At 43.3% G+C, this 25,695-nt stretch overlaps 1 protein-coding gene across 1 annotated transcript; it reads left to right on the top strand.

Moving 5' to 3' along the window:
• Positions 1–65: 65 nt before the first annotated feature.
• LOC147213294 (uncharacterized) lies at positions 66–24,802 on the top strand. Its single transcript, XM_086143021.1, has 21 exons — positions 66–167; positions 2,228–2,399; positions 2,758–3,044; positions 3,685–5,488; positions 5,590–5,763; positions 6,091–6,264; positions 6,623–6,796; positions 6,894–7,067; positions 7,426–7,599; positions 7,695–7,868; positions 8,146–8,192; positions 8,912–9,441; positions 15,185–15,440; positions 15,943–17,695; positions 18,185–18,358; positions 18,933–19,106; positions 19,939–20,109; positions 20,370–20,543; positions 20,645–20,818; positions 21,457–21,503; positions 23,438–24,802. The coding sequence occupies exons 2-21, from the start codon at positions 2,368–2,370 to the stop codon at positions 23,998–24,000; spliced, it is 7,230 nt and encodes a 2,409-aa protein (XP_085999147.1). The 5' UTR covers positions 66–167; positions 2,228–2,367; the 3' UTR covers positions 24,001–24,802.
• Positions 24,803–25,695: the final 893 nt, after the last annotated feature.

Genomic DNA, 25,695 nt, shown 5'->3' with positions numbered 1-25,695 from the left:
GGCACCTTTATGACCCCGCCCCCTTGGCCAGGATATATCTTTGAGTCACAACATACAAAGTCACAAAGCTAAGAGCTGGCTGAGCGGAGGAAACACCAAGATGTTCTCTGTGAATTAATTTCAACTGAAATAATCAGCCTCCTGAAGATCGTCTTCAGGAATAAGAGGTAACTGGCATTTGTTTTCCAATACTTCATTGATTCTGCTGCAGTGCCGTGTAAAGGGGGGTTTAAACAGTCTCTGTTCAGTTTAAGCACAAGTGATGCCAGCTTCCATGAACTAACCAACTGAAGGTAGAAGAGCTAACACCCCAATTCCAGGGTGAGGCTGCTGACTTCTGGACTGGAAAGTCCACATAGTTGCCTCAAGGCTCTCCAGTCAGAATACTTCTATATGTGTTGGAGGTTTTACATTAATTTACTTTTCAACCAAATGCTCAACCTTTGCAGGTTAGTTATCATTATGTTATGTAGCAGCGGACGTGAAAATCCTAAAGGTGAATTTACGAAATTATCTCAACTGTTTTCTAACCCTGCTGGAAAATTGAACACGCGCATATATAATTAATAATTAGCAACATGAATATGCAAGGAGTTAACTGTATAACTATTTTGCATTTCTTTTTAACATGAAAAGTTGGCCAGACAGCATGAATTACTTTGGAGGCTTCATGGGATGGACTGAGATAAATTGGTCAAAGACATATCAGAGAAACACTTCAGAAGGAGAAGAAGCAAAAGGACAAATCGGGAAGCTTTTGGCCAGAAATGATCATTTATTATGCATTTTTTTCCCCAGCCATTGTAGGATGAGTGCACCAAAGCCCGGGTGATGATCACTATCAGTATTATCTTAATAAAGCGCCCAATGTAATAATAAAAAAGTTACATTCTGAAAGCCCCAGATTACACAAGCAGTTTTACGAACTTTAAACATTTAGTTCCAACATGTAAAAGTAGCAACAGTGCTCATAACATTGCACTCCCTGTAAATTGCGGTAGAAAATTACCGATAGCTGTGTGACAGATTAGATAACGGACCAGCTAAGAAAGTCTCAGTTGAACTTCAGCACAGAAAAAGGGTCTAATGTGTGAGAGAGATACTTATTTTAAACTTATTCTAAATCAGACAAGAGAGTACTCACCTTAATGTTGGCAAAATAAAGTTAAAGACAGGGCCAGTGTTTCCGCTCCAATCTGACAGGAGGTCTTTCTTTATGGTGTCTCCATTTTCTCCCTTGTCTAAGCTGGTTTCTCCAGTTTCCTCTCATAAAAACAGTCCAAACAGTCCAAAAACATACAGGACGTTCATTAAAGATTTTAAATTTGTCCACAACATGTGGAGACGAATGAAGTTAAAGACATCATTTGTTTTTTTTGTTTTGTTTTTTCCCCTTTTTTTAAAAAAATTAAAAATATGAGACGTAACCTTAGCAATCTATCATCTGAAAAATGTTCAAATAAACAGCCCTGAAAATGAAACTGGAAAGAAATGGCAAAGGATACATTTTAGCATTGAGCAAAACCAGCTCAGTTGTTCCTGAAACACATCATGTGGAAAAAAAATCAAGAAAGCCTGAAGCTTCTATTGCAAGTTCTTTTCCTTTCAGTAAAATTATACTTCTATTTTTCTTATAAACACCACTGGATTTTAACTTTGATTGAATTTCTTGATCAACAAAGTAATCTTAAAATGAAGGGAAAATTAAGAATGCATTGAAGTTGGTCATCTCAGGTTAGCTATTATAGGTGTTTTCCATCGGCTGTTTATTTGAGCTTGTGACAAACCTTAATAAATCAGCAATTACTTTAGTAATCCATATCAGTTATATTATATGGAACCACAATTAGAATACTGTAACCGGGCATTCTATCCTTTTAAGGACGACCCTTTTGCACACCCATCGAGAAATAACCTACACATTAACAAGATCATCAGCATCATAAAACATAATACTGCAGCCCTAAATTCCGTACTCGCAGTCAAGGGGTGACTGAAAAACCTAATCCAATCAGCTCCAGGTGGACTGCCACCGCCCTGCAGGTGTTAGTTTATCTTTCTTATACGTAAGCCCAGTTTCCATGGCGAAACAAAAACACGCTTTAAAACGTCAGGGCGTCATGGGAAGGGCGGCCTTAGCATAATGACCCCATCTACTTCAGCAGAGGCAACGTGACAAAGCTGAGTCCGAAGGCACTTTATTTTTTTGTTCGCTTTGTTCTTTCAGATGTCACCGTTTCAAAACTCGAGTATCTATCGCCCTCGACGGAGCCGCATGTGGCCAATTTGTATGATTTTCTGACGTCGAGTCAGATTTTATTGATCTGGCTGTGAATCACGTCACAGCTGTCTCATGACTCTTTCCAAATGATTCACAGAAACAAACTCAGCATGACACCGTAAGTGCATACTTGGCAACGTCCGCGGGAAAAACACAATCTTAAAACCTCGAACAGATTCAAACTCAATGGCGGCCTTATGACTCAACCGCTTTAGGTAGAAAGTGTGACAGACAAAGAATGGATGTGATGGTTAGGAAGGACATGCTCGTATAATGTCATGCTAATAATAATAGTTGCGCTAATAGTAGCTGGTTCTTGGAGAAACATTAATGGGTTTAATATTCGTACGAGGAATAATGGTGGGCGCGAGACATGACCTCGGCAGAAGATCACGCCGCGCCACCTGATCATGAGCAGCTTGTGTGAACCGCCTGAACGGACAGCGCTCACCTGTGTTTCATCTGGCTCTTGGCAGCGCGGGGAGGATGGCGACGCCTGAGCTGGACCTGTTGGGTGTTTTGCAGGATTTGAACAAGGAGGAATTTGAAAAGTTCAAATGGATTCTGCAGCAGAAGGGCGCCCTCAGGGGCTTCATGCCCATCAGGAAGTCTCACCTGGATGACGCCGACCGGATGGTCACAGTTCAACGGATGTTTAGCATCTACAGTAAAAACGCTTTAGAAGTGGCCACGATTGTTTTGGAAAAGATCCAAAAGATCGATTTAGTTCAATATCTGTCAAATGCTACATCTGAACCAGAAGGTACGTTTCATATATATATATTTTTCACACATATAAGGACATCCTCTTTTTTGAAAGGTGAACAAAACGGTGGTGGGACCAGTGATGATGTATGGTTTGGAGACAGTGGAACTGAGGAAAAGACAGGAAGCAGAGCTTGAGGTTGCAGAGATGAAGATGTTGAGGTTCTCTTTGGGAGGGACCAGGATGGATACCTTCAGGAATTAGTCCATCAGAGGGGCGGCATGTGTTAGATGTTTTGGAGATAAAGTCAGTGAAGCCAGACTCAGATGGTTGGGTCATGAACAGTAGAGGGATAGTGAATATATTGGTAGAGGGATGCTGGGGTTGGAACTGATGGGCACAAAGGAAGACCTCAGAGAAGATTTATGGATGTAGTGAAAGTGGACATTGAGTTAGCTGGTGTGAGAGTAGAGGATGGGGAGGTTGATTTGCTGTTGCGACCCCTGAAGGGAAAATCCAAAAGAAAAAGACGAAGGCCGTCCACTTAGTGATGTGGAAGAGCCCTCAACAGCCAACTTACATTCACAACACATCCAGCTACAGCTTTGTTAAGTGATGAAATGCGCTGTCTGGCAGAGGGCTTGGAAATTAGTAGGGTTTCACGATCCACGTACATGATGCCATTTTTTCCTTTCAGTGATTCTTTCTGAATGTCGGGAAAAACTCAAGTCCCGACTGCGCACTACGTTTCAGCAACTGTTCGAGGGGATCGCCAGAGCTGGAAACCCAGCCGTGATGAATCAGATCTACACCGAGCTCTACATCATCCAGGGGGGGGCAGCAGAGGTCAACAATGAACACGAGGTCAGGCAGATCGAAGCAGCATCCCGGACACAAGCCAGGGGAGAAGTATCCATCAGTCGAGGAAACCTCTTTAAAACCTCACTTGGAAGAGATAAGCCAGTCAGAACAGTGCTGACAAGGGGGGTTGCCGGCATTGGGAAAACCATTTTAACACAGAAGTTCACTCTGGACTGGGCTGAAGACAAAGACAACCAGGATATCCAGTTGATATTTCCATTCACTTTCAGAGAGCTGAATGTGCTGAATGGAACACCATTTTCCTTGGTGGGCCTTGTTCAACACTTCTTTCCTGAATTCAGAGAGGTTTTTGGAGGTCTCGAGGTGTTTCAAGAGTCCCAGGTCTTGTTCATCCTTGACGGTCTGGATGAGTGTCGACCCCCTTTGGACTTCCAAAACAGCAAGACCCTGACCGACGTCACGGAGTCAGCCTCAGTAGATGTGCTGCTGACAAACCTCATCAGGGGGAAACTGCTTCCCTCCGCCCGCCTCTGGATCACCACTCGACCCGCGGCGGCCGGCCAGATCCCGGCTGAGTGTGTTGACATGGTGACGGTGGTCAGAGGATTCGCCGATCCCCAGAAGGACGAGTACTTCGCAAAGAGATTCGAAGACAAGGAGCTAGCCAGAAAAATCATCTCCCACATCAAGACGTCGCGAAGCCTCCACATCATGTGCCACATCCCGGTCTTCTGCTGGATCACCTCTGCAGTTCTGGAGGATATGCTGAAAAACAGAAAGGGAGGAGAGCTGCCCAAGACCCTCACTGAGTTGTACATCTACTTCCTGGTTGTCCAAGTCAAACTAATGAATATCAGGTATTTTGAAAGATCTGAGACACATCCGCACTGGAACCCAGAGACGAAGAGGGTGATTGTGTCTCTGGCAAGACTGGCTCATAAGCAGCTGTGGGAAGGGAAGCTGTTCTTCTATGGATCGGACTTGGACGACAGCGAGATCGATGTCGGAGAAGCTTCGCGGTATGCAGGAGTGTTCACCCAGATCTTTAAGGAGGAGAAAGGCCTGTACCAGGAGCAGGTATTTAGCTTTGTCCATCTGAGCGTTCAGGAGTTTATGGCTGCTCTTCATGTGCACCTGACATTCTCTGACTCTGGAGCTAATCTGTTTGCAGAAGAACAAATATACCGGCGTTCTAGAGTATTTCAGAAGAAACCTAAACTAAAGCATATTTACCAGAATGCTATTGAAGAGGCCTTGAATAGCAAAAATGGACACCTGGACTTGTTCCTCCGCTTCTTCCTGGGACTTTCACTGCAGACCAATCAGACTCTCCTGCGAGGTTTGTTGACCCAAAAAGGAAGTTGCTCAGAGATCAATCAGAAAACAATTCGGTTCATCAAGGAGAAAATCAGTGAGAATCAGTCTCCAGAGAGAATCATCAATCTGTTCCACTGTCTCAATGAACTGAACGATCACTCTCTGGTGGAGGAGATCCAGAATCAGCTGAGGTCGGGATGCCTCTCATCAGACGACCTTTCTCTCACTGAATGGTCAGCTCTGTGCTTCATCATACTGTCATCGGGGGACGACTTGGACGTGTTTGACCTGAAGAAATACTCTGCTTCAGAGGAGGCTCTTGTGAGGCTGCTGCCGGTGGTCAAAGCTTCCAAAAAATCTCTGTAGGTGGACAAAGGACTGGCTAACTGATCAATTTCGAATTAAATAGATTTCAAGGCTTGAGAAATTCAAGGCGGATATATAAGTGTCGATCCTTTCACAGGTTGAGTGGATGTAAGCTGTCATGGAGAAGTTGCGAGGCTCTGTCGTCCCTTCTCACCGGTCCGTCTTCCTTTCTCGGAGAGTTGGACCTGAGTTACAACAACCTGCAGGATTCTGGGGTGAAGCTGCTGTGTGCTGGACTGAAGGATCCACATTGTCACCTGGAAGTTCTCAGGTCAGGACACTTCGATGTGTGTTAGAAGTTTTACACAAATTCAGAGATCATTGTCTTTTCAATAAAATGCTTGCAAACAATTTAATATATATTAAAATCTTTAGCCTTAGCAGGTTGCTTATTGTTATCCTGGCTAACTACCAACAACCACCAATTTGTCTTTATCCACACACAACTGGGTACATGCTCCGCAGTCAAGAACTGTTATTTTGAAGCACAATACATCTGATTATAAAGATATCTTGAGGCGTAAGCGGAGTCTAATAATCAGCTGTTTTCCTGCCAGTTGCAAGAGCAGTGACTTCAGTTGTGAATATTTATCTCCAGGCTGTGTTGGTGCGACCTGTCAGACCAGTGTTGTACAGCTCTGTCCTCAGCTCTCAGCTCTCAACCCACTAGTCTGAGAGACTTGGACCTGAGTCACAACAACCTGCAGGATTCGGGAGTGAAGCTGCTGTCTGCTGGACTGAGGAGTCCACACTGTCATCTGGAAACTTTAAGGTCTGCATGGAAAGTGTGATTTTAATTTTTGCAGGGCAAATCCTTTTTAGTAATACTAGTAAAGTGAAAAGTCCCTAAGACAATAATCACATGTATGTTTTTTTTAGTTTGGATAGATGAATGCAATGTGTCGAGCTATTGTAATAATCAAATCTTGAATCTAAACTCTTATCATTTGGGCGGGTGTGGCTCAGTTGGTAGCGTGTGTGTCCCTCCAAGCACAGTGTTCTTGGGCAAGACACTGAACTCAACATTTGCTCCTGACAGCCCGGTTAGCACCTTGGTGGGGGTTGTCTATTAGATGTCTCTTTACAAGTTCAGACACCTGATTTCAAATGCCAAAAAATGTCATCCCAAGGCTGAGTGCGTGTGAACTGTCATGGAGAAGCTGCAAAGCACTGTCAACTGCTCTCAGCTCTCCGTCGTCCCGTCTGAGAGAGCTGGACCTGAGCTACAATAACCTGCAGGATTCAAAGGTGAAGCTGCTTTGTGCTGGATCGGAGAGTCAGGAGTGTCACCTGATAGTTTTGAGGTCAGTTGACTTTTCTGATGTCACTTAGAGCCGAGATGACCGGACAAGTCATCAAATGTGCAAGTTAGTTTGCATTGTTTTGCTTTTTTGTCTTCAGACTAAGCGGATGTCAGCTGACGTGGAGAGGTTGCGAAGGCCTGGCTGCCATTCTCAGCTCTGAATCTTCTTGTCTGAGAGACCTGGATCTGAGCAACAACAACCTGCAGGATTCAGGAGTGAAGGTGTTGTCTGCTGGACTAGAGAGTCCACACTGTCGCCTGGAAGTTCTCAGGTTGGAAAGCTTTTGCTGGACATGTGTTGCACCGCTCTAACATACTCCTCTGCCACTCCAGACTTCCTCACACAGCTCTTCTCTCTGCACCCTGTCATCCTTCTCTGTCAGCGTTCACAAAGCAAATACTGCATCTGTAGTTTTCTTCCATTGCATGAAACCATACCACCGCTCACAAATGCTCACTTCTGCTCTCAGTCTAGTTTCCATCACTCTGTCCCATAGCTCCATTGTATCATTGAAAATTCCCCCCAAAATATTTTTGTGTGTCTGTCTTGGTCATTCAGATACGGGGCCATTGCGGCTACCAACATTTGAAACTAATGAGTCATAATGAACAAAAATATTTCTCCTTCAGGCTGAGTGGTTGTGATCTGTCAGCAAGTAGTTGCAAGACGCTGTCTTCCATTCTCGGCTCTCGGTCCTCCAGTCTGAGAGAGCTGGACCTAAGTAACAATGACCTAAATGATCTTGCAGTGAAGCTGCTGTCTGATGGACTGGCAATTCCTCACTGTTACCTGGAAACTCTCAGGTCAGAACACTACATGTTGTTTCTTTTAAATCCACCTCACCCTGCTTTCAGCTGTCAACAACTGTAGGATTCTTTTTGTTAACTCTTGATTTCAGACTGTCAGGCTGTCTGATCACAGAGGAAGGCTGTTCCTCTTTAGCTTCGGCTCTGAGCTGCAACTGCTCCCATTTGAGAGAGTTGGACCTGAGATACAACCATCTGGGAGATGAAGGAGGGAAGCTGCTGAGGGACAGATTGCAGGATCCTTACTGCAGCCTGGACACACTCAGGTATGGAGTAAGAGTGTGAAATACAGCAGCTAAAATAAAGGGCTTCGGCTTACTGAGTAAGTTCAACTGTGTCATCAGTTTAGCGAGGTGCTATCTTGGAAAGCTAATTACACTATGTGTCATCGCCTTATTTTTGACAGCTGAGATGTTCTATTTGGTTTTAGTCCTAAACAACCATTTGTGTTGTGTAAGCCGACCGATGATTATGTGACATTCAGTGTTTTGCTGTGTTTTATTAGTTATTGCTCCTCTTGTGTTCCGCTTCTTCTTCTTCTAGGATATATGGTGGTGGACAGCAGAGGTTAAAACCTGGTCTCAGAAAATGTAAGTTTACCTCTCACTTTCACTGACTATGAAACCATCTTCCTTTTATTTCATGATATTAAGTTTGTTGCCTAAAATATGACAGAGCAGAAGCAGTTGGTATTAACCAGATTAACAACAATAAAAAAAACACACTTTAAGATCATTAACGGAAACCCAACATTCCCCCTGTGAGCAAGCAAGTGGGGGGAGTGGCGAGGAAACACTGCCTTGGCAGAAACCTTGGACTGATCCCAACTGGCGGCTTCCTGTCTCTACCGTTTGGGGTTGAAAGAGGACAGAGAGGACAGAGGACAGAGAGATAGAGCTTTTGGATGATTTAGTTTCTATTTGCCTCTCCCTGATGCAACATGGTTGGACGGAAGGACATGTTGGTATGGTTTAACTAGTAGAGGGGACCAATCATGTACACCCTACATCCTAAAAGTTTGCTAAAGCAAACAGAAAGCTACCCAGAACTCTCCAAGAACACCATGTCAGAGCAAATATAACTGTAATGTAGCCGATTAATCCCAGCTTTTTAAGCTCATTGACAAGACTTATTACAGCACAACTGCTTCCCACCACATACCAACTAGACTGGAAACAACATCTGAAATGTTTGAGTCATCTCAAGATCCATTTGCAAATCCAACACTTGAAATTATTGACAAAACATGAGCCATCCAACACGTGAGTGATAAACACATGTCCATTGTGTGTCTGGTTCTCTGCTCCAGATTTCTGTAAACTCACCCTGGACAGAAACACCATCAACAAAGAACTGAAATTGTCAGACAGCAACAGGAAGGTGATCCATGTGACGGCAGAGCTGCCCTACCCCCATCACCAAGATAGGTTCGATCACTGGCCTCAGCTGCTGTGTAAAACTGGCTTGGAGGGTCGCTGTTACTGGGAGGTGGTATGGAGGCGAGAAGTTGACATAGCGGTGACGTACAGAGGAATCAACAGGAAAGGAGCCGACAGCGACAGCACGTTCGGGTGCAACGATCACTCCTGGAGTCTGAGCTGCTCCGATCGTCACGGCTACTGTGTCATCCACAATCTCAGGGAAACATTCATTTCCTCTACCATCGTGTCCGATCGAGTGGGGGTGTACATTGACCATCCTGCCGGCACTCTGTCTTTCTACAGCGTCTCCTCCGACACCCTGATCCACCTCTACACCTTCAACACTGCGTTCACTCAACCTCTTCACCCTGGTTTCAGACTCTGGCCGGGTTCCTCGGTGTCTCTGTGTCACCCGTCGGTGCGAGAGTAAACCACCTCGGAAGATCGGTGGACCACTGGATTGCACCAGCTCAGTGGTTTGAATCTAAATGAACAAGGTCACCGTCCAGTCTGCGCTCAGCCCCTTTTTTGCACAAGTAACAGCGGTGAACAGGTTTACACTTTCTTTTTGTTAGTGTTTCCATTAATACGATATTGGCAATATTAAAAAGTCTTCCATGATTCTGTATCAGCTTCATTAAGTTCTGCATCTTCTCACTCTCTCTCTCTAAGATCCTGTTGAATAATCTAGTAAATCATTCAACTTATGCCTCCCAAAATGTGACTTTGAGTTATTATATAATGAAGTAATGTAAATAAATAAAAATGTGGGTTCTTTTTTTATTTCTGTCGCCTTTGTATATTTGTAATTACCAACAGTCAAACTGCTGCCTGTCGCTCACGTAATATTAAGAAATGTCCGAACGGCCCTCGATGGTGTTGTGGGTAATGGAGATGATTTAACACTGTGGCTGCTCACAGGAAGCATAATTCAGGTAACTGGGTAGTCTTTTTTGATGATGAAAATGCATTTCTGGGCACAATAGTTATGGGCAATTTATATACTATATTAAACTCAAATGTGATAGAATCCATAGATTATTTGAGCTGGAGAGTCTTGAAGGACTTGTTACCACAGTCCAACAAGAGAGTTACAATAATCCAGTCTGGAAGAGACAAAAGCATGAATTTGTTTTTCTGCCTCTTTTTGAGAAAAAAAAAAAAAACAAACCTGATTTTTGCAATTTTAGGATTTTTGCATTTTTTTATGTGTCAGCTAAATGACAAATCCAGTTCAAAGTTAACACTTTGAATTTCCAGCATGGGATTAATAAAGTAATATCAAATGAAAATTATGAAGACTGAAGGACAATTAGATGGCAGTAATGGAAAGAAAAGGAAAACAAACTGGGGAAATTCAAAAATGAATTATGAAGGACGGGTGGAATGCAAAGTAAATTCTTGAACAGTGGTTCTTAACCGTGGTTTGATCGAATCCCAGCGGTTCGGCGGATCAGTCTCAGGGGTTCGGCGGAGATCAAGACACGCACCCGACTCATAATTCGTGATGACGAGCCCCACTTGGTCATCACTGGCTGCAGGTGATCGCGCTACATAGCTTGGCCTATCTGTACTTCAGGGACGAATATGTACAATATGGATTCACATGTATAACGAAACGCTCGCTCGCCTGATCGCAAAGGAGGGCAAACCACACACCGTTGGTGAAACACTCATAAAACCAGCTGTGTTGAAGATGGCGAATATCATGCTGGGAAGAGCAGTTGAAGTTAAATTCCTCTTTCAAATGACACCATCGGCGATACAATGGAGGACATGAGCGAAGCTCTTGGCTCAAGTAGTTGCAGCTCTGATTTCAAGCTGTGATGTTGATGCACGGTTCATTTTGTGCACCGGTAAAACATAAACCTGTGTCTTGAATTTGAAATTTAAAAAAAAAAAAATTCCAAAAAAGGGTTCGGCGCATGCGCATTATGACACCGGTGGGGTTCAGAAATGTGGCGATTCTGGAGGGAAAAGGAAGCCAGAGGGGGCGCTGGTGAGACACCCTTCCGAAGAAGGAGAAGAAGAAGAAGAAGAAGAAGAAGAAGAAGAAGAAGAAGCAGAAGGAGAAGAAGGAGAAGGAAGAGGAGGAAGAGGAGAAGGAGAAGGAGTCCCAAAGCAGTTTGTTACGTCAGTGTCAGTCAGCGAAAGCGAGTAAGCTTAAAAACTATCAGGTCGGCCGTTAAGACAGAGTGTTTGTGTCGAATATCTCTGCCGTGTAGATATTGAGAGTTTTTCCTCTTTATCCAACTTTTTTTGCTCTTACTTTCTAGTACTCGTTTCATTTTCAGGTTTTTTTTCGTTTCATTTTCAGCCGAAGTAACGGTCCAGTCGCTCATGACGGCATAACTATTCGGCACAAGCTAACTTTTCATGTAAGTTGAGATGACACAATAGATAACTACCGAATTCGGTCGCATAGGACCGGGTCCCGAGCAAAAATAAATAGATAAATACAATCACTAAATCAATAAAATAGCACGAATGAGCCTGGTTCGATTCCGACAGGGGACCTTTCTATGTCGGGTGTGCATGTTTCGTGGGTGGCGTGGGTTTCCTCCGGTTTCTCCTCCGCCAGTTAAGCAGGTTAATCGGAAAAAATTGTAAATAATTGTCCAGATGTGCGAATGAGAGTGAATGGTTGTTCGTCGTAGAGCGGTCGTAAGGCATTAAGGCATAAAGCGTTCCTCCGGTAATTTCATACTATTACATGAACGACAGCAGAATGCACTGTATCGTTTTATTCAGGGAAAACACAGTAAAAGCTGTTGTTGGTTTCCTGCCTTCTGTGACCTCCTTCCATTGGCCTTCTGGCTGTGGTTGCTGGGCTGCTGCCTGTGTTTGCTGGCAACCCTCTACAGCCACTGCAAGGCCCTTGATCATTTCAGCCACCTCATCCACCCATGGTGGTTGCTGGACAGTCTTATCACACTCCTCAGCTGCTCTAATTAGGGGAGTAGTGTCCGTTTTTGCAAAAAAGTTGCAACTTTGTTGTCCCGGTGTGTTCAGATGTGATCCAAGAAAAACATCAATATTGTCAGGAACTGATTAGGCAATGAGTGCTTTATTAAAAGTCAAGAAATACACTTACAAGATGAGGAAGTTCCCGCCCCGCTCTGAGGGAGAGTGGGTGTTTATACCGCCATCTCAATGGTAAGGGTCACTTCCTAATAAGGAGTTGTTTTTCACACAAGTGAGTGGCTAGGTGAGGCAGACTGTGTCTTGGACTTGGCCGCGGGATACGTCATTGATTGCACGCGGGGAGTGTTAGTGGAAAAATAGAGTTGGGTGTACCTTTGTCATCATGTGATACGTTCCTATGGGCGAATTTGAACATTAGTACCCTGTAGGGCGGTGCCCATCACTATCTCTCTCTCCAGTGCATATTCCAGGGCGTCAGTCAGGGTTAGGGGGCGAGCTAGCTGGGTGTGAGCGCACAGATCAGGAGTGGAAAGTGCTGGGATAAACTGGTCCTGCGCCAATTCGATTTGCACTGTGTTGGGCATGTGTGCATATGCCCGCCGTGTCAGCCCCTCAACATAATTTGCCAGGGCCCTCGGTGACTCCGCGTCTCTGACGTTCATGTAGCTCCAATCTCAAGAGTTCTGAACGAAAACACAACCAAAAGGCCCCCCTAGCGCACCAGTAAGTGCGCTGTAATTAGCTCTTTCACTCGGGTCCAAACGCAGCAGGCAAGACAAAGCATCATCCGTCAGAAAAAGGGCGAGCTGGAGGTTTTGCCCATCAGGCCAGCCATTTGTACGAGCTAACAATTCGAACTGAGCATGGAAAGCATCCCGGTCCAACTTTCCAGCGTATTTAGGAGTCTTTATCTCCCCCGGTGCTTTCTGTCCACGGGAGCCGCCATCTTTGTTTACATCCTTGCCAGAAGGGTTGCCTAACGTCATCGGTGCGCGGGGAAAGCACTCTTCACTAACACTTCCTACCCCCAGCAGCCGCTTAGCAGGGCTCTTCATAGAGTCACTCTTCACTTTGGCGTGTTTCTGATGACAAGTGTCAAACTGTCCTTTCCCCCGGTGTAGAGCAAGCATACCCTTCTCCTTCCTCCTCCTCCATCATGAAACCCACCGCAAAATCCATCACACCTTCAGAACACTGCCAGCGAGGATAGCTTTTCTTTCACCAGACAGACTGATAGAACAGTAAGTTTACTCCTGACACCAGTTTTAGCGTTTTAATCAGGGAAAACACCTGGTTGACGGTTAAATGTCCATTTAATAAGCAATAGCTGTTGTTGGCCACAGCCACACCACACAAGACTCAATACAACTAAATGTTACCGCTCAATTCCAGGTAACAAACCCCTTGCACCCCAAACCACACCCACAAAAGTCCCAGCAACCTCAAAATCACACAGAAAACAAGCATCAACATTAATCGCAACATCAGTGACTCACTACAGTAACTTTGAATCAATGGTGAATGCACAACCACAGAGCAAGAAGAGTCATGCTTGAATCCACTGGGTTCTTTCTCAGTGTGAGTTCATACTTTGGATTCTATCAAGGTTCTCCTTCAAATTCATGCTGTCGGTCACATAAGGCCTCAAATTGTTCATATGTGTGAAATAACATGAATGAGTCACTATTAGTGATGGGAAGTCTGTCTCTTTTCAGAGAGCTGGCACTTTTGGTTCATATTCCAATGAAGAGCCACCTGTTAATTTAAGATCTTTTGTAGCTCTATATTTTACCTTAACTTTGCAAAAATTGATAGCTCTATAATTTGTTTAATATTTTAAAGCAACTTTTTTATTGCACAAAGTAACAAAGATTAGCAAACAAATCCACAGAACCAAAAGTAAGCACGATTAGTGTCCTCTGTGTAGGTTGGCATTCAGAAAAATCTGATGCCTCAGCTTGGATGGGCAAATACTATTTATTTTCCTCGTAAGTATCTGCCCTGTTTTCGAGAAGATTCACTCCAAAAGGAAAAGGTGTTGCTACAATACAGTCTCCCCTCCATCACCTTCACTAGAATGAGGCTTTGGCCTGCCACCAGCTCAGTGGGTGTTCCACTAGTTGAATTTGGGGCTCATCTCCTCTAAAAGCACTGTAGGATAGACAGTTCTGTCTATGCAGGTTTGTGGTGGAACCTGCTATTAAAGTTATTTTCATTTTGCAGTAAAGGCACTTTGCTTTCTTCTTCCCAATATCTTTAAACTGCTGCCAGATGCTGCTTTGATGTCACTCATAATTGTACTACATGACAACACAACGCACTCACATACTCTCCTCCTCGCCGTCTGGCCGCCATGCTGGCCAATCAAATCAAAATTCTGCCTCTTCTGCCTCACTACAAAGCATCAACTCTCAGAACTGCATCTTTTGTGCATGAAACATCACTAGTCACTATGTGGTCCAGTAATTGACAGGCAATCGGGTTAAACCCTTGCCTCTCCCCAACTGTCGCAAGATTGGCTTCAAAGTGCCACATAAGAGGGTTTGTAGTCATTTATTATCACACTGTCACAACAAACCCACATTATTTTCTTTTAATTATCTATGAAGATTTTGGACAGTTAAACACCTTGTGAAACAGCTTCCTCTTGTCGTTCTGTCATTTAACACAAATTTGTGTTGCTTTTTGGTCTTTCGCTGCTTTCCCTGTACTCTGGCTGGTGGACATACACCTGTTCACCCGGTTATTCACCCGTCATTTGAGCCATACAACTTTTCAGTGTTTATTCTGTAGAGTCTGGCAACGTGTTTCCCCGTACAATAGATAATAAGCATATCAATGCATCGGGATGTAAACAATGCAGAGAACTGCAGTCCCCATTTAATGTAAATATAGAGACATAGAACCATTGACTTCCTCATTCACAAGTGTGTAATATCTTGGTGTCCAATGAACCTACTGGAGGGAAAACGGAGAATCTGGAGGGAAAACAGAGAATCTGGATGAAACCCACGCAGACATGTGAGGAGAACATTCAAACTCCGGATAGAAAGGACCCCTGTCAGAATCAAACCAGGGACCTTCTGACTGTTAGGCACTTGCACCAACCACTGCATCACTCTGCTTGACACTCTTTTCTTAAAGTTGAAAATGTATGACATCCATAAGCCGCATTCATGGAATGTGTGTATCATTGCTCTTCACAGATTCATCTGTGGGAGTCTCCTGGAGCTTAGCAAAGATATAAGATGGATATTGCCCTTCTTGCATTGTTAGAGCGTTTAAAGGAGGCTGAGTTTCGAAAATTCAAATGGTACCTGCAAAGAGCAGATTCCCTCAAGGGTTTCTCACCAATCCCAGTCAGTGCTCTGGAGAACGCAGACCGGCAACTAACCACCGACAAGATGTTTCAGCTGTATACTACAGACACAATGACTGTGGCCAAAATTATTTTGGAAAATATGGGCAAAGTTTATATACTGGAACCATCCGGTAAGTTATTTTCTGCAAATTTCTTCTTTGGTTTTCATTAAAATAAATCCTTACTAGTAACGATGTTGCCATCATGTAAGATTTAAAACTGATATGATTTCCCAGGAAATGTACAGATGTTGTTTTTCTCATTGTCATCTTATGACCCGAAACAAATTAATGTACCCAAAGAATGGAAAGAATGGAAACTCAGAAAGAGGTCATTTAAAATCTGTTGGACATCCACATCCACGTAAATTATAATCAATTCAACCTTGTGGTGTTGGAATTGACCTGATGTACAACTTACAATGCATTAGCCTAAGTGGATGGCCAAAAAACAAGTAGATACCGGGCGTCGGTTGCCAAATGTGTGGTGCCCTGATCTGTAAATAGGCTAAATTTTCTCTAAAGTGTGACCAAAATTGTTAAATTAATTGATGACAAAAACACTGTAGTGTGAAGTGATCCCTTAAATTCAACATCTATCAACCACTGCATTTGCTTTGTTTTATTCATTCAGGATCCAGCTCCAAGGAGTGTCAGCGAAGACTGAAGATTGAACTGAAAAAGAAGTTTGCCTGTGTGTGTGAGGGGATCGCCAGACCGGGAAACCCAGCCATGCTGAATCAGATCTACACCGAGCTCTACATCATTCAGGGGGGGGCAGCAGAGGTCATCAAAGAACACGAGGTCATGCAGATCGAAGCAGCATCCCGGACACAAGCCAGGGGAGAAGTATCCATCAGTCGAGGAAACCTCTTTAAAACCTCACTTGGAAGAGATAAGCCAGTCAGAACAGTGGTCACAAAGGGGGTTGCCGGCATTGGGAAAACCATTTTAACACAGAAGTTCACTCTGGACTGGGCTGAAGACAAAGACAACCAGGATATCCAGTTGATATTTCCATTCACTTTCAGAGAGCTGAATGTGCTGAATGAAACATCATTTTCCTTGGTGGCCCTTGTTCAACACTTCTTTCCTGAATTCAGAGAGGTTTTTGGAGGTCTCGAGGTGTTTCAAGAGTCCCAGGTCTTGTTCATCCTTGACGGTCTGGATGAGTGTCGACCCCCTTTGGACTTCCAAAACAGCAAGACCCTGACCGACGTCACGGAGTCAGCCTCAGTAGATGTGTTGCTGACAAACCTCATCAGGGGGAAACTGCTTCCCTCCGCCCGCCTCTGGATCACCACTCGACCCGCGGCGGCCGGCCAGATCCCGGCTGAGTGTGTTGACATGGTGACGGTGGTCAGAGGGTTCACCGATTCCCAGAAGGACGAGTACTTCGCAAAGAGATTCGAAGACAAAGAGCTAGCCAGAAAAATCATCTCCCACATCAAGACGTCACGAAGCCTCCACATCATGTGCCACATCCCGGTCTTCTGCTGGATCACCTCTGCAGTTCTGGAGGACAAGTTGAAAAACAGACATGGAGGAGAGCTGCCTAAGACCCTCACTGAGTTGTACATCTACTTCCTGGTTGTCCAAGTCAAGCTAATGAATATCAGGCATTTTAAAAGACCTGAGACACATCCGCACTGGAACCCAGAGACGAAGAGGGTGATTGTGTCTCTGGCAAGACTGGCTCATAAGCAGCTGTGGGAAGGGAAGCTGTTCTTCTATGAATCGGACTTGGACGACAGCGAGATTGATGTCAGAGAAGCTTCGCAGTATGCAGGAGTGTTCACCCAGATCTCTAAGGAGGAGAAAGGCCTGTACCAGGAGCAGGTATTTAGCTTTGTCCATCTGAGCGTTCAGGAGTTTATGGCTGCTCTTCATGTGCACCTGAGTTTCTCTGGCAATGATCTGGAAGAAACTAAAGAATACTACCAGACTACTATTGAAGAGGCCTTGAATAGTGAAAATGGACACCTGGACTTGTTCCTCCGCTTCTTCCTGGGACTTTCACTGGAGACCAATCAGTCTCTTCTGCGAGGTTTGATGACCCACAACGAAAGTTGCTCAGAGATCAATCAGGAAACAGTCCAGTTCATCAAGGAGAAAATCAGTGAGAATCAGTCTCCAGAGAGAATCATCAATCTGTTCCACTGTCTCAATGAACTGAACGATCACTCTCTGGTGGAGGAGATCCAGAGTCTGCTGACGTCGGGATGCCTCTTATCATATCAGCTGTCTCTCACTGAATGGTCAGCTCTGTGCTTCATCATACTGTCATCGGGGGACGACTTGGACGTGTTTGACCTGAAGAAATACTCTGCTTCAGAGGAGGCTCTTGAGAGGCTGCTGCCAGTTGTCAAAGCTTCCAAGATATCTCTGTAGGTTGATCACAATCGTTTTTTTCCTTATGCACAAAACTCAAACTGTTAACCAAGAAATAGCAGAAGCACATCCAAAAGTTTATTTATGAAACAATGTTTTTTTTGCTGTGCTGAAATCCTGGTGAAATGGGTAATTTCCTTCTCTGATCATTTTGGGTTTTTTTCACTTCACTGATTCCCTTTTCACAGGCTGTTACTATCCTTGTTTCAGTGAAATTAGAACCACGGTGAATGTTGATAGAACAAAAGGGTCAGTTTTATCAATATGGAACAAACTGACGTCCCTTAAAAAATGTATATCAAGAGGATACAGACACAGATGGCACATTTGATTCTCAGGCACCTGTCCAAGAGCTTTGCTACCAGCATTCTTGGTAGAGCCTGAGCCGTAGTTGCAGCGTATCGGTGGGTTTAGAGGCGTGAACAATTTAATCGGAGTTAGCTTCATCAACCCAACATCCTCTCGTTATTGCCAACTCTTCACAGGCTAAATTTGTGCAACCTGTCGGCGAGGAACTGTGAGGCTCTGTCCTCGGTTCTCAGCTCCCAGTCCTCTAGGCTGAGAGAGCTGGACCTGAGCAGCAACAACCTGGAGGATTCGGGAGTGGACACGTTATTTAAAGAACCGATGAGTCCACATTCCTGCCTTGAAATTCTCAGGTGAGCTTTTGTTCAAGTGACGCTTGTCCTTCAATTTTTCATTATCGTGTTTTTTTTGTTTTTTTTTTTAATTTGTGCATGATCATTTTGTTTTCATTCATTCATTTTGGGGAATTTTTTCAGACAATATTATCTAAATAGAATAACATTGTTGAGGCTGATAAACACATTCACAAGTCATTCACAAACAAGTCATTCATGGGAACATTATTGTGTTACTTTGTGAAATTATATTTGATTTGACACTTCTTCTGAAGGACTTTATTTTGCCTAAAGAAACCATGTTATACGGATGACCTCTCGATGACCGGTGTGATTCTCAGCCACAGCTGCCCTATACCATTTCATTTACTGAATATTTTTAGTCCATGGTGGAAGCTTCAGCACCTGTGCAGAGCCTTGTTAGACAATAAGAAAGCATGTAGACTTCTGAAAACTAAGCTCCAGCAGTCTCTGAACCAAAGACTGACTGTTAGGCAAGAGTAATATCTTCTACACCACTATGTCAATTCAGCTAAAATATAAGGGCCTGTATCATTGAAAGACATGGTCATCAGTAATGTTTTTTCCCCAGGTTAAGAGGCTGTAACTTGTCACAGAAAAGCTGTGCAGCTCTCTCCTACGTTCTCAGCTCACAGTACTCCAGTCTGAGAGAGCTGGACCTGAGTTACAACGGCCTGGGGGACACAGGTGTGGTCTACCTGTCCTATGGTCTGATGAGTGAACACTGTCACCTGGAAACTCTCAGGTTAGAATACTGGTTTTGCAAAGACACCCTTTTTTAAGCAATGAAATTACTGGACGGTTTTGTGTGTGTGTGTTTTTTTTTTTTATACAGTCTTAATTGTGCCTGACTTACACACTAACAATAGTAAAACCTTTTGCCATCTCTTACTCTGCTTTTCATTATTCCGTGTCTACAAGGAGTATATGATTCTTTGACACCAGTGTTGTCAAGGCAACCAGAGTTGTGAAGGCAGTCGTGCTGCTTTACGCTGTCACTGTGCAGTGGCAAGAAAACTTGCATGAACCTTGCGCTCGGGGGGGGGATTCACCTGAAGTTTATTGGAAAAATTCTCCAGGATCACGTGAGACAGTCTGTACATCAGCAAAAACTCTGTAAAAGTTTGGGGATGCAAGGGTTTAGCGACCCGAAACATCAGAAAAAATCCTCAACAGAACGGCGTCAGAAAAAAACAAAGGTAGTATAATCACTGACCAGTTATCAATTCTTGGGGTGTGCTATTTTTCAATTAAGATGTGAAAATGTCCGAAAATGTTCTTTGTGTGCGTGTGTGTGTGTGTGCTTGTGTTGTTCTTTTTTTATTTTAGGCACATTTTTTGCCAATTCCGCTGACTCAGGTGGAGAACTGACTGTATTTGTGGACAATTCATGCAGAAAACCATGACATTTCAAAAAGGTTCATGTGCTTCTTCCTGCCGCTGCAGAAAAACTCCTGTGCTTGTGGTCATTCTTCTGACAAATCTTTGGTTCTTTGTGTGAACAGGCCAAAGTGTTTTTTACTAGTAGATATTTAACATTAATAGCCGCAATCTGACATTGACATAATCTTTTTCAGCCTCCGCCACTGTGGCCTGTCAAAGGGAAGTTGTGAAGCTCTCACCGTCGTTTTCCAGTTAGAGTTCTGTGGTCTGAAAGAGCTGGACCTGAGCTACAACAGCCTAGATACCGGCATGAAGCAGCTGTCTGACGGGCTGAAGCATCGGCATTGTAACCTGCAAACTCTCAAGTCAGGATTGTTTTTAAATAAAAAGTGTACTGTTTTCAAGATATTATGAATTGTTAAATGAAAATGTTCAGAATAATTTATTTGAATGTTTCTATCTCTAGAGATGAACCGCTATAAATGTGCAAAAAGTGAATTGGAATAACTAAAAATGATCAAATATTATTAGTGTCAACAGCAGCTTGAAAGTATTTTATCGATGACTTCTGGGGAAAGGGAGATGCTAAATGCTTATGTTTTTTTGCTTTGTTTTGTTTTTTCAGGCTTTGCATGTGTGACTTGTCCAGTGAAAGTTGTGAGGACCTGTCCTTGGTACTCAGCTCTCAGTCCTCCAGTCTGAGAGAACTAGACCTCACTGACAACAGCCTGTATGATAACGGAGTTAAGCTGCTGTGTAAAGGACTTCGGAGTCCACACTGTCGCCTTCAAAGTCTCAAGTCAGGACACGAGAATCTGTTCTTACTGAATTTGGCTTTCATCAAGAATTGTTTCCAATATGTGACCCAATCAACTCAATGTTTTATTTGCCTCATTTCAGTCTGTCAGGCTGTCAGATTTTGGGGGAAAGCTGTGATTTCCTGGCCTCAGCTCTGAGTGCCAACCCCTTCCATCTGAGACGGTTGGACCTCAGTTATAATCCCTTAGAAGTCCAAAGAGTGGAGCTGTTGTCTGCTGAACAGCAAGGTCAGCACTGGACACAGGATACTCTCAGGTATGGCAAAGAAAAATCATGGACCCTGAAGCACTCAGCAACAGAAAACTCAGTCACAAACTCCAGTCGTCTAGTATACTGTAGTATTTCAAGTACCACCTTTGTATAGTTGAAGTTATTGGATGTTTTAGTCAGGATGTTGGCTCAGTTGTTCACCATGTGATGCAAAGTTTGTTATTTTTTATTATTGTTGTTATTATTCTGTAGATATACACTGTGCACAATTATTAGGCTTTTGAGTATTTTGACCATATTATCATCATATCGTTTTCAACAGCAAGGTAAGTTAACCTCTGGTGCATATTGGATTCAAGCACAATAGGAATTGCCAACCTGGAACACAGACTCAGGGATGAGGAAATAAACAAGATTCAGTTTGATCATTTTTTTATCAAGTCCCACACCTAGTTTAAGAACACGTGGGCTACTGATACCCTTACATTCAGTGTGAATAGAATCTGTTTTTTTTCTCTTTATCAACACAAAAGTCAGACTTTTGTTCTTATAAACCCACCGCCACAGAGGATTTTTAAATGAGAGCCCAGATCATTTTCTGTTGAAACCTGTCTCTTTCCTGACAGGACCAGGTGGGTCTCCTGATAGATACAAAAATGCTCTGACTGTGTCTCTCCCTCCAGGCTGGAACCTCGGGGAGTGCAGTGGAAGCATTGTGGTGTTCTGAAGTGTAAGTAGGCATTTCATCCGATAATTCAGCACGTTCTGCTTGAACTTGAATATAAAAGTTGCAAATATGTATTTTGTTTTATAATGAAACTTAGAACCCAGAAGTGATTTAGATTTAGATACATATAGTACAGAATATTACAGGACACAGGTAGACTACATCTTATATAGATAATGTAATCTGAATGAGATTAGTGACTGTCAAGAAGGTTGGTGAGAGTGTAGCCAGACAGCGCAGGATGGTGGTTTTTAGGATAACTGACGACAAGAAAGATGAAGAGAACAAAGGCAGATCAGATGACGAAGTGGTGGAAGCTGAAAAGAGAGAAAAGTGATCTGGTTTTCAGGGAGGAGTTGAGAAAGGCTCTGGGTGGTCAGGGAAAGCTTCCAGATGATTGGACTACTACAGCTAATGTGATCAGCAAGACCGGTAAGAGAGTACTTGGCATGCCGACTGGCAGGAAATAAGGAGACATGGTGCTCGAATGAGGAAGTGCAGGAGTATATACAGAGAAAGAGATTTGCTAAGAAAGAGTGGGTCACTATGGCAGTGGTCCCCAACCCCTGGGCCACGGACCGATACCGGTCCGTTGATCGATTGTTAAGGGGCCGCACAAGAAATAATTCATTATTTCCACTTGATGCATTATCTGACTCTGGACGATCTTTTATTTTGAAAAAACTTTTATTTTGAAAAATGATTCTCCCGGTGACATCTATGTCACTTGTGCACCAAAATTTAACCCACTAGCAAAATGAGTAAGAAACAGAGCCTCAGAGTGCTCTGATTGGTTGCTATAATAACGTTCAAATAGCCCTTCAAAATAAGATTCGGATATGCCACAAATACGTTCATAAAGAAAATTTAATTTTCATGAACATTTCATAATATGGAGTCAATGTCAAAGGACCATAATAGTGCATTGGCATTTACTGATGTGGTGGCCCTCAGTAATGTCTTCTGTCCTTCCTATTCCTTTTTTTTTCTTTCAAAATACTCCATGGGCTTTTCTTTTAATCCTGGGACCTTGATCTCTTAGTGACAAAGCAGTTTTGACAGCTTCATTACCTTCTTAGAGAGCCAGTTGCCGCATATTATGCAGAGTGGGCTGGGTATGTGGGAACCGCCCACCGGGATAAAACCATATTTCAAATAGGATTCCTGGTATTGTCTGTTAAAATCTGTCTTTTTCTTGGAAGTAGGCTCTTCTCCTGTCTCTTCACTGGGTCTTTTCCCCTTCGCAAAGAAACTTTGAATCTTATTTTGAAGGGATATTTTACCGTGACGATAGCAACCAGTCACGAGTAAGAGCGCTCTGAGGCCAACGGGTTCAAATCAGTTGGATTGGGTGGAAAAAGTGTCAAGGGTACTATGTGATTAAATAATATCAGCCAGATTGTAAGGAAAGCTGTATAAGACAGTTGTGAGCGCAGCAATGCTGTATGGTTTTGAGACAGTGGCACTGAAGAAAAGACAGGAAGCAGAGCTGGAGGTTGTAGAGATGAAGATGTTTAGGTTCTCTTTGGGAGGGACCAGGGTGTATAAATTGAGGAATGAGTCCATCAGTGGGACAGCACATGTTAAATGTTTTGGAAAGAAGGTCAAAGAAGCCAGACTCAGATGGTTGGATCTCTTGCCGAGGAGGGATAGTGAATATAATGGTAGAAGGGCGCTGGGGTTGGACCTGCCAGGCTGGAGGTCCAGGGGAAGACCAAAGAGAAGATTTATGGATGTAGTAAAAGAGGGCATTGAGTTAGTTGGTGTGAGAGTAGAGGATACAGAGAATAGGGTTAGATGAAGGAGGTTGATTTGCTGTAGTGACCCCTGAGGGGAAAGCTGAAAGGAAAAGAAGAAGAGTACAGAGTATTACAGCGCTAGCATTAGCCACTGCTGCAGGCTAATAACGCCATCGTTGTCTTGTTCTCTCCCATCAGACTTCTGCGAACTCCTGCCAGACATGAACAGCATTAACAGAAACCTCAAAGTGCTCCAAAACAAATATGTGGAGAACGTTCAGCAGAATCAGTTGTACCCTGATAAGCCGGAAAGATTTCAACACGCGCCTCAGCTGCTGTGTGACGGCAATCTGAGTGGCCGCTGTTACTGGGAGGTGAAGAGGAAAGGGACTATTATGATCGGAGTGACTTACAGCAGAATCAAAAGGAATGTAAAGACAAGTGAAGGTGTACTTGGTTATAACAGTATCTCCTGGTGCTTGGAGTGCTCCAACAAGGGCTACACTTTCTTGCATAATGGCAGAGAAGTGTCCATCCCTACAGCCACCATCTCTAACAGGATAGCGGTTTACGTGGACTATCCTGCTGGCATCCTGTCCTTCTACAGCATCTCCTCTGACATTCAGACCCACATTCTCAGCTTCAACACTAAATTCACTGAACCCCTTTACCCCGGGTTCGTAATCTATCCACGCTCCTCAGTTTCTCTGGGAGTGCCCATGGAAGAAGAGCCTTCCCAGAACAATTGCGTGTTGATGTAAACCCGTCAAACTCGTTTCTAAAACTCTGGATCCCATGCTGTTTGCCAAATGTGAAATTTCTCCAGATCCAGACTTGATGTGACTGTCAACAGCTCGACACCCAGCATAGATCCTGTGTGTATCATTGTAAAGAACCAGGTTTTATACTTTTGAGTTCCAGATAAAGGCATTGAGTCATTTCTTCCACCATTATTGATACAACTTTCACTTGCAGTTGCACAGTGAACTGTGAGCATTTCTGAGCATGAATCCACAAAGTGACGTCCAGTAGAGAAGCAGTTGTAAAACAATGTCGCCTCAATGGCGCAGAGATCACATATGTCAGGTTTTGGTCTTAGGCCTTGTCAGATTCCTCCTTATGCTTTGAGTCTTTTGATCGTATTATACGCAAGTGGGTGGGATCTTGAAAGTCTTCACAATTTTACTTCAAGAAAAATCTTTTTGAAATATAATTCCACAATATATAGACTCAGGTTTTTAGTATTTTATTCTGGCAGGTGGGTGAAGCTCTGCCCATATTTACATTTGAGAGCTTCTGCCTCCTTGAAGTGCTCTTTTTTATACCCAGTCATTTGTTCTTCTGAGGTCATTGTTACTGAGATCCACTTCCTCCAATTGTCAGTCCCTCACTCCAAAAAGACTTTTTTGCATTTATCACAAACAAACCGATGTTCATAGCTGGAAAGTTGACAAAACCATAAAGGTTTCACTCAATGCTGCAGGTCTTAGTCTATATATTCAGTTCATATTTTTGTGTCTGTGTTTTAGTTTTCTCCTGAAATAAAGTCGATTGTGTATATCAGCTTGGAGTGAACGCTCTCCAGCGCGATACCCCGCCCGTTGGCTCCCTCTAGGGGACATCAGGTGGACATGCCTCCACCGGGTGAGAGCGTCACAGGTGGAAATTGATGAGAACTGATGGAGAGGAGCGGCTGGATAATCGGGCATCATCTGCATACAAATCACGGATGAAATAATCTGACGTCCATATTTCAATTATTACAAAACTGGGACAATATAAATACAAGCCAAGTCATGTTTATTTGAACAGTTACATAGCATGGTCATTTCAATTGCATTCAACAATATGTTCAAACTTCAATGCAAAAATAGAAGTGTTAGTTTTACCATTCGTATTTGACATGATTTGTACAGTATATTGGAAAATATTACTAGAAGCAGTTCAGAGTAGCAGGTGAGTTTATGAAAGTTGAGCTAAACAACTACATAGTAAATCAAGCACCAATGGTATCATTATCAAAGGATGATGAGAAAAAATAAGGCTATTACCGTGAGAAATCGGCATTGTTTGCTCGAGATCACGAGTAAATTAACTTGTTGCGGAAAAACGAGGGAAACCGGGCAATCGAAGGGATAGCCGCTTAGGCCCCTCCTTGTGAAAGATTTAATAATTTATTTTGTTAAAATGTTATTTTTATTATTTTATCAATTTAACAGTCGACTTTACATTTATTTTGAATATAATCAGGGAATTGATGTCAACATTCCGAATAAATATTGAATTTATAACTTAAACTAAGGGGGGGTTGCAGACACATCAAACCTCGACTCCTGATAAAGACTCTTTTTATTTTGCTTGTTTCTTAAATTACACTTTGTATACATTGTTTTCCACACGGCACTACTCTTGCTATTTGACTGTATACAAAATACGAGTCTATATTTCATCGTGTC

This window comes from Fistularia commersonii, chromosome 36 (genome assembly GCF_037954325.1).
Source record: "Fistularia commersonii isolate RoL2024-O1a breed Wild chromosome 36, RoL_Fcom_v1.0, whole genome shotgun sequence".
NCBI classification, from domain to species: domain Eukaryota; kingdom Metazoa; phylum Chordata; class Actinopteri; order Syngnathiformes; family Fistulariidae; genus Fistularia; species Fistularia commersonii.
The sequence above is the reverse complement of the archived record's forward strand: the minus strand, read 5'-3'. Positions and strand labels throughout refer to the sequence as shown.

Bases quoted from the DNA above. Each gene is read 5' to 3' on its own strand.
- LOC147213294 (XM_086143021.1), top strand. From the start codon at position 2,368: ATGATTCACAGAAACAAACTCAGCATGACACC. The intron at 6,265-6,622 runs GTCTGCATGGAA...TGTCATCCCAAG, and splicing joins TGTCATCTGGAAACTTTAAG to GCTGAGTGCGTGTGAACTGT. The intron at 20,544-20,644 runs GTCAGGACACGA...GCCTCATTTCAG, and splicing joins TGTCGCCTTCAAAGTCTCAA to TCTGTCAGGCTGTCAGATTT.